Genomic DNA, 9,117 nt, shown 5'->3' with positions numbered 1-9,117 from the left:
CCCCCCACTTGTCCCCAGCCTTGTCCCCCGCTTGTCCCCAGCTTGTCCCCCAGCTTGCCCCCCAGCTTGCCATGCTTGGAGTGTTTGTACCTGCTCAAGGACCATTGGCGTCCTTCGTTGATTCCTCAGTCGTTGCTTATTTTTTGTTTTCTTGACCATAAAGTTGGGATGACTTCAGTCACGTCCCGCCGGCACAGTTATGACTGGTCTGTTCTTGTTGGCCAGGTGAGAACTTTGTAGACGGAAAGGGTGAGTGGGAACTTGGCCCGTTTTTTGCAGACAGGACGGGAATAGTGGGCAGGGTTGAAGCGCGTCCGTCTCGAGGGAGATGCCGGTTTGAAAAATAAAATAGCTGCACTGGATCCGTGATGCACCACCTACGGCAGTCCAGCTGTCCCCGCGGGCGGAACGCTTGTGGGTGAGCAGAGTCAGATCGGGTAGCACGTGGTCCTGGCTGGGGCAGCCTGAAATCCTGTCCCCACCGCGGGGGCGAGAGGACCGTGAAGCCCTTAAGAAAACGGTGGCGAGCTCCTTTGCCTATGGTTTCGTTCCTTCTCTTGTGGAGAAAAGAAATGGTAGCTAAAAGCAACAAAGCCGCAAACAAACCCAAGAATCCGTTTTAGTGTACTACAAATGACCAAATTTTATGCCTCCTGGGCTCATCTTATTAAGCTTAGGTTATGAGTCAGCGTACGTGCAGATTTGCCCGGTTTGTCTCACGCCGTTTCCAGTATTTACCTGTGTGCAATGTGAAATGCAGTCTCCCGGGGCTCACCTGTGCTGGAAAACTCTCCTCATCTGACGCGACTGTCTCCCGTGTCTCGTGTTGTGAGCGCGGAGGAGAGCTCACCTGCGCCGCGCTTTGCCCCTTTCCTCCCGGCTGCGCTCTGCAGCCAGGTCACGTGTGGCGCCCGGCCGTGTGGCGCACACCGGGAGCGGCTCACACGGCAGGGGCTGTCCGTGCAGCGTCCCCGGAGAGTCGCCAGGCGCCCACACGTTCGCTCGCATCTGGAGAAGTGGGACTGTGTCGAGCTCCGGGGGTCGGGGGGGGGGGGGGGGGGGGGGGGGGGGGGTGAGGGCCCTGAGGGACCCTAGGGTGCCAGGCCGTGACCGGGCGCCCTCGAGTGTTTGGGGCTCTGCACGGAAACGACTGCCAGGTCTCGGCTGCTTGTTGGCGCCCCTGTACCATGCGCTCACTGCTGTTCCTTTCCGACCCTTTCCAAGACTGACTCCGTGACCTTCCGCCGGGAGCACGAATCGCGAATCTCAAACCTAGAGGACGTTCTTGGAAAGCTGACACAAAAATCCGAGGTTTGCATTCTCGACCTTTCACTCGCGGCCCCAGCAGTGAGAGGACATCGGGGTCGGCCCCGGCTGTCCCGCTCCTCAGCCTTTAAAGTGCCTCTTTAGGGGGCTTGCTGTTGTCCTTTGTAAAACTGAAGAATCTTTCTCACTGTTGCCTCCCACCCCTGGTAGCTCCCTTTCGTCGCGTTAGCGTGTCCGCCTCAGGGACTCCGAGGTATCTGAGGGGGCCCTGAGCTCAGGTGGCAGCGGGGGGACCGAGCCGCGGCCGGCTCTCCAGCTTCCAGGGCCCCTCTTTCTTCTCCATGTCCCACAGCCTCCGCCAGAGCGACTGGGTCTGACAGACCAGATTAATTTTCTGGCGGAAGAGCTGTTATTATCAGGTATTGGTGAAGGCAGAGGAGGGAGGCCAGGATGTCTGCACTGATCTGAGCCAGCGAGACCATGGGGCGCTCAGATTCAGGGTCAGCGGGCACCTTCGGACCCAGCGTGGGCCGTGGTGCGGCCCTGGGGGTCTTGGGGCAGCTGCCGTGTTCCTGCCCAGGGGAGCCAGGCGAGCTCAGGTCACCCGCTGACCAGGGTCTCTGTGGCACTGAGGAGAGGTGGGCGGCCGGAGAAGGAAGCGAGAGGGCAGGGACGGCCTTCGCTTCGCTCTGTGCCGGGAGGACGCCCGCCTCCGTTCGGTTACAGTTTGAAGAGGCGCAGTTCTCGACTCGCTGTGGTCTCGTTAGCGCCTGCGTCTCTGAACGGACCCTGTTCACCATCACATCTTTGTGCGTGTATTTGTCATTTCCTTATCCTGCCACGTTCAGAAAAGACTTGCCAGAGGTGGTGGCAGTGTTCCACTCCTTGTCCTGGGTGCTGGTTACGGGAGCTGCTTGTTTGGAAAATCCATCAGGCTGTCCCATGTGACGGGCACCGCTCTCTGAATACACATTGTGTGTGTGTGAATAGTTTTCTTTGGAAAAATAAACATCCCTCCCCCGCCAGCTAGCAGGCAGGTCTGGGCTTTGAATTAAAGGGAAAACTCACAGATAAATATGTGTAGTTTCATATGGAGACACGTGGTTAATCGAGTGTCTGATCTATGAAATGCTAGTATGTAACTCTTGTATTTAAACAGATTTCTTTCTCTCACTTTTAGGCCATCCAGAAGGAATTAGAACAGACCAAGCTGAGAACAGCTAGGTAGGATAATTTTGAATAAATTAAAATTTTGTCTTCTGTGTTTCCTTGTTGTGTGGGACAGAGCGGTCATTGACAGGACCCCGTGTGCACCTCTAGTTACTGGGCTTTGTGGGTGAACACATTCCCACGGCGTCTTGGTGGGCGACCCTTGGCGGCACGGACGACAGAGAGGCTCCCTGCGGGGCCCCGGTAGGAGGTGGGCTTCTGGGCCTGGACGCGCACCACCTCAGCAGCTTCTCCTGCGGGCCGCCCCTGGCCGTCCAGGACCGCCCTTTTGTAAGGGGCCTTCTCACATACAGGACGGGGGCGCTGTGCCACACCTCTGGGCTGTGTTTTGGCCGCCTAAACAGCCCTGTCCCCAAGCAGTTTCTGGGGGCGTGCTGTTGGGGTCCTCACTGCCCCGGCCTTTTCTCTGGCACCTTTATCGGCTCCCCTGGATTCTTCTGGAAGTACGCCATTCCCTTCCCTTGATACGCTCGAAGCTGCACATCGTTTTCCGCACCCTCCAATTTTATCCATGTGGGCCCTGTGCACACACCCCCCCCCCAATTTGTGTTTGTGACACGACACCTGTGCCCTTCTGTCCCTCCTGTCACTCCTGTGGCTCCACGTGGGGGACCAGACGATGAGTTCTAACTTTGCACCTTCCTGTCTCTGGCTCTTAGATCCCGTATCACTATTTTAGACCCCATATATCCTTCCGTCAGGATGGATATGAGTGTTAACAGCACGTCTTAATTCCCTTTCAGAGCCTGTATTTCCACAAGAAGGTTTGTTGCTATGCCGATATGTGGATGCTAAAATGGTTTTCCCGGACTCTCCTGCCTGGAGACATGTAGTGTTGGTGGCTTACCAACCACAGCTGCCTCTAAGCAAATACAATATCACAATATTTTGCGTCATAATGTACAATTTCTACATAAAAATAGGAATTACTAAGACAAACTCTGAAGCCGTACGTTTTTCAGTTCAGTTAACCTGTTCCATTAGCATGAAAATTTCATGTTCAACATTGTAATGGTTGTTGAGAAATTTGTCTGATTTTAGATGTCTTTTTTATAGTTTTGAGGAGATAGATACAGGTTTTATTTTTATTATTTTGTATTTATTTATTTATTTATTTATTTATTATTCTTTTAACGTCTGTTTATTTTTGAGGGAGAGAGAGTGCCTGATGGCGAGCGGGGCAGGGGCAGAGGGGGAGGGAGACACAGAATCCGAAGCTGTGCTGACAGCTCAGAGCCCAACGTGGGGCTCGAACTCATGGACCGCGAGATCATGACCTGAGCTGAAGTCTGACCCTTAACTGAGCCACCCAGGCGCCCCTATTTATTTCTTTAGAGATGTGGGTTTTAAGTACTAAGTCGTTTTGAGAGCTTTCTCCTGCTACTGACAGCCGCTGGGAGTAAGTAGCATGTGTTAGACATCTTACCTGAACACCAGGGCACGTTTGTGTGTTCGTGCGTGCACTGCTGTGGAAGAAGGTCTCTTTGGGATTTGACTTGAAACTTCTAAGTTTCCATGTTAAGGTGGGACAGGTCGCTGTGTTTACAGTATTGACTTGTCTGTGGGGTAGTGGGTCCCTCCACGTGTTTATCGCACGCGTTTACTTTAAGCGTGTGCGACTGGGGACGCCTGACTTCCTTCCTCCTCCCGATTTCCCAGCAGGCTTGAGGAAGAGCCGCACCTCCTTTCCATGGTTAAGCAGCTGGAACTGGAGCTGGGTCATCTGAGATCAGAATTGTCCACGTGGCAGCATTTGAAAACCAGTTGTGAGGAAGTCAGCACGATACACGGAAAGGCAAGTTGTAAAATGTTTTATCGTAGAAAATAAACACTATAGTTGAACTTTTATGTTCATGAACTTCAACTTTCTTTAGAACTTTCATTATATCTTAAGTTATTTACTTAGGTACGTGTTTATTTACTTTGAGAGAGCGTGCAGAGGAGGGGCAGAGAGGATCCCGAGCAGGCCCCATACAGTCAGTACAGTGCAGTGCAGAGCCCGATGCAAGGCTTCGTCCCACGAACCATGAATGAGATCAGAGTCTGAGCTGAAGTCAAGAGTCGGACGCTTAACCGCATGAGTCACCCTACATCTGAAGTTTTAAACCTTTAAGATAGCATTTAACATTTAACATAAAATAGTTAATATTCAGCTCTCCTGGAATTTTCTCTAGCACATTAGCACCTAGGTGTGCGTCTGTCCACACTTTGTGTGCAGATGGCCACGTGCCAATGTTGGTTTGGCGGCAGGCCATTTTGTACGTCTTTTCACCAGAGTAGATTCGCACGGCACTCCGATGCTTAGCTTCCTGTTGCCACATCTCCCGGTGATGTTTCAGGCCCCAGTTTCTTTATGCAAAAGAGGAAATCCAGACATTTGTGCTGCATGAAAATGGAAAAAGAAACATTTGAATGGCAAAAGCTATCATAAGTCAGAGTCGGACAGTAGATTGGGAAAAAGTGTCTGCGACACAGTTGATGAAATCATCTCTGCTCTGCAAAGAGCTCCTGGCATTGGCCACAGCAAAGACAGTGGGGACGTGGGCAAAGCACGTGAGCGGGTCACTCGTTTCCACTCCTCGGGTTTGCAGACGAAAGTGAACACCTGTCCTTCGGCCCTCAAAGTGGCCGCGAGAGGGAGGACAGACCCACCCCCACCCCCCCAGCACTGACTCGGGGAGACGGCTTCCTTGTGGCTGGTGGGACTGGGTCCCTCCGCCCTCGTGGGGGAGATCTTGGGGTATCAGCCAGTTACACAGGTGCATCCTCCGAACCCGGCAGCGGCCCGCTTGGGGCCCCCGGCAGCAATGAGAGCGACAGGCAGACGGAAGCGCGGAGGCTGTGAGGAGCCTTGCAGGGTCAGTGCTGGAGGGCTCGCGGGGCTGGAGGCCGTGGCACACCTGTGGCCTGTGAACGAGGGCCGCCGTTCACGCGGGAGCAGGGCGTCCCTAGTGCGGAGCGCTGCGGAGCTGTGCGAGGGGCCAGGTGGGCCTCCCGGCCTCGCTGTGGGACTCCGTGCTTTCTCCTGTGCATCCGCCCGTGCCGCGTCCGTCACGGAGCCAGGGCGGGTAGAGCGAGAGCACGGGGGCGTGGCTGGCACGTGGAAGGTCACACGGGTGTTGTTTACGTGACCGCTTCCTTACCAAGCCGAGGTTGCAGAGCGGGGGCTCCTTTTTTTGTACGCCGGACCCATGAGTCACTCCCCCGGCGATGCCTGCTGAGGGGCGCGTGCAGGGCGACCACGTGGAGGAGCCTCCCTTCCCTCGGCTCTCCTGTAACGTATTCCGACGCTTTTGGAGAGCTCCTCGAGTTTAACGTGAAGGGAGAAAGTTGTCACAGTTACGTTACGGGTTTTGGAGAAGGTCTGTGGTCCTTTCGAGGTGTTAAGGTGACAGAAGTGAAGCTTTTAGATGGTTCGGTTAAAACAGTAAGTTCACGTTCTGCTTACTAATGATTTCACCAGGTGGACGCCCAAGTCAGAGAAACTATCAAGCTCATGTTCTCCGATGAGCAAGGCGGTGCTCTGGAATGGCTGCTACAGAAACTGTCTTCCCGGCTCGTCAGCAAGGGTGATTTGCAGGGTTTGTTGCGGGACTTGGAGCTGCAGGTGCTGGAGAGCGTCACCCGCCACACTTCTGTGACACAGCAGGTCTCCGGCCCTGAGACCGCACCGTCTGCTGCGAATGAGGCCGGGGCTTCTGGGATAACGGAAGCGGTAAGTAGGCAATGGGAAACGTTTGGGGCGTGTATCGTGATGGAACTGATGACCTGGTTACCGAGCGGGCAGATCCCGAGGTCTTACCCGACGAGGGTCCCCCAGGGACGTGGTTGTGGTCGCAGAGGTGCTCGGCGCCGTGTGGGGTGCGGAGAGGGCGCCAGCTCGGCGGGCTGTGGCTGCTCTCGCTGCCGGTCAGCCGCTGCCTGGGGGCCTGGTCTCTGGAGCAGTGACTGTGTGTCGTGGCTGTGTGTGGGCCCCGGGTCAAGGGTGGTGCCGTCCCACCCCCACGTGGCGGCCCCGTGGTCTGGCGCGGGGCTGACCCTCCCCGTGCCTGTGAATTCTGCTGCAGTTAACTGAAGATGCCTTTCTAGTAAGACATCGGGCCTTCCTTTCTCTATCGACACCTGAGCCTTGTTTGGCCCCCACTAATGCACGTTGCCTCCGTCCAGCAAGCGCGTGTCCTTGTGAACAACGCCCTGAAGCTGTATTCCCAAGATAAGACCGGCATGGTGGACTTCGCCCTGGAGTCTGGTGGTGAGTAGACTGAACACGGTGGTCACCTGCTGGCGGGCTTGCGGACGCGGCCGCTGCTACCTGCCCCGACTCCGTGTGGCCCCGAACCTGCTAGGACTAGGTAGTCCCCGGTGCTCTTGATTTCACGTGTGGTCAGGTTCTCCCACAGAAGGCCGGTGTTTATGCTCACACGTCCATGGGCGTGAGCCCGTGTAACTGTGGGCATCAGCAAAGTCCCAATTTGGGGGGGCATTTGAGTAGCTTTTCGATTTTTCTAGCTACATCAGAGTTTACTGCCACAGAAATATTGCTCAAGTATTTACGATCTTTTGCGTTGTAAGGTGTGTTTTTTTTTAAGTAATGAAGTACGGTAACTGATACCAGAAAAGTGGTTTTTAACCGGTTTCCGAGAGCGCTCGATACGTGAACACGTGTTGTTTAGGTGTCCAGTGAGCGATGTTTAAATGCCTGCTGCGTGTGAGGACTGTTCTGCGTCCCGGCCCTACGGGAGCTGTCACTCTGTAGGGGACACAGATGACAGACAGGAAGTAGCCAGTGGTACCTGTCCGTGAAAACGGCTGCTGAATACGTAGAGCGATGGGGATGCTGTTCTGGTTCCGCAAAGAAATCAAGGAGAAAATTGTGGTCCGTTAAGTCGGGGAGGTGCTGCGTGCCCGCGTGCCCAGGCTCAGGGCCCAGGTGTATTTGGAGGAACAGAATTGCGGTTTAGTGGGGCGCCCGGTGGGCTCAGTTGGTAGATCGTGGGACTCTTGATCTCCAGGTCATGAGTTTAAGCCCTGCGTTGGGCTTCATGCTTCGTGAGGCCTACTTAAAAAAGTGGAATTAAATTCAAAAAATTAACCAAGAATTTAAGAGGACTGTGGTTTGGTGAAGTGGTTCGCACGCTTCCCGTCACCTGCCTCCTCGGGGACGTTCGGGACAGCGCCTGGATCAAACACAGAGCGTCTCTGTGAAGAAATGGGCCTATGTCCATGCCACACGAGACAGGTCGAGACTCCAGGTGACATGATGTCTGTTCGGGGAAGGTTTGGCCACCATGTGTGTAAGAGAAAATCTTAGTTTTCTGAGTTTTTAAAGTTTAGGAATTGCAGACCAAGGGTTAGCAGACCAACACTTTCTCTTAGGAGGTTCTTTTTTAGAGCGAGGGTGTGCACGTGTGGTCTGGGGCAGAGGGAGAGAGAGAGAATCTTCAACAGGCTTCACCCACACGGAGCCCGACACGGGGCTCAATCCCATCACCCTGGGACGCTCAACCGACCGCGCCACCCGGGTGCCTGACACAGAGGGTCTTGCCACGCGGTGGCCAGTGCAAGCGTCGGGGAGCCCTGCCCGGCAGCAGGGACACGGTTTACCCTAACCCAGCCCTTGAGGAAACCCGAGCGACGCCCCTGGTCAGGAGCCTGGTCCCCGCTGGCCCCACTGCAGCCGCGGCCGTGACGCCGGCCGTCTGTGTCTCTGCAGCGGCGCCACGTGCTGGCCCGGAGCCTCTGTTGCCAGCAAAATCCTCCATGTTCTTCTGATGCTGAATGGGAGTCAGGAAGGCCATCGACTCTCCTGTGTGTGTATCTTGTTGAGAAGGACTGTTCTGGAATATCGTGATAAACACGTTTTTGAAATTCAGTGATCGGTGAAGAAACTATTTGCAATTCTGAGACCTCAAATGCTCTTCTAACCATTCGGCTGGGTCATTGTTTTCTTAGAAGCATAACTAATCCTTACAGATTTGTATGTCATTAATTTGGAATTTGGGCAGTTTTGATGAGGTTGAACTGAAGGTTCTGTCACTGCGCAAGGCATTTGTCGACTCTATTTTTTACAGTGTCTGTACTTAAGGACGCTTTTTGTTTTCAGCGAGGATAGGATGTTTAAAGACACAATACAAAGGTTCAGAAATTCAAGTCTGTTGATGAGTGAGGTCAGAATCACTTTCTCTTCTTGTTTGAGTTCCCAGCGCCCAGGTCTGCCCCCCACAGTCAGGGGAAGCGCCCGCACGTGCGCGCCTGTGTAGGTGTCCTGAGGGGTTTGATGGACAGCCACACTCGGGAGCCACGGCCTCTTAGGATGCAAGCTTCTCGGGAGCTGGTATTTGCATGTATGACGTTTTAATTTGTTGTTGTTCCCCACGCCAGCTCATGTGCCTTGCCAGCAGCATCCTGTCTGCCCTGTTTCCTGTTGAGGGGCAAACTGGACCTTTCTTTCTTTTTTTTTTTTTTTTTTTTTTTTTTTTTAACACTTCTTTTTCATGGAGATACAATTCACATAACCTAAGCTTCACCCTTTGAAAAGCGTCTGATGTGGTGGGTTCGTGCTCGCTGTGTCGTGCAGCCGTCTCGCTCCACCTGGACCTGGTAGCACACGCCCCGCCCCCC

General features: G+C 54.2%; 1 protein-coding gene across 14 annotated transcripts in view; it reads left to right on the top strand.

Moving 5' to 3' along the window:
- SUN1 (Sad1 and UNC84 domain containing 1) overlaps positions 1-9,117 on the top strand; it is a 54,490-nt gene that overhangs the window by 39,380 nt on the left and 5,993 nt on the right. For 13 of the 14 annotated variants that reach the window (XM_049639016.1, XM_049639023.1, XM_049639022.1 and 10 more), the window contains 5 exons: positions 1,225-1,311; positions 2,447-2,490; positions 4,156-4,291; positions 5,960-6,211; positions 6,664-6,748. In XM_049639016.1, coding sequence (XP_049494973.1) covers positions 1,225-1,311; positions 2,447-2,490; positions 4,156-4,291; positions 5,960-6,211; positions 6,664-6,748 — 604 coding nt within the window. The remainder of the gene's footprint in view (positions 1-1,224; positions 1,312-2,446; positions 2,491-4,155; positions 4,292-5,959; positions 6,212-6,663; positions 6,749-9,117) is intronic. The other variant, XM_049639018.1, reaches the window with a different exon arrangement.

Source organism: Panthera uncia, chromosome E3 (assembly GCF_023721935.1).
Source record: "Panthera uncia isolate 11264 chromosome E3, Puncia_PCG_1.0, whole genome shotgun sequence".
Classification (NCBI taxonomy): domain Eukaryota; kingdom Metazoa; phylum Chordata; class Mammalia; order Carnivora; family Felidae; genus Panthera; species Panthera uncia.
This window is presented reverse-complemented; position numbering and strand designations above follow the sequence as displayed.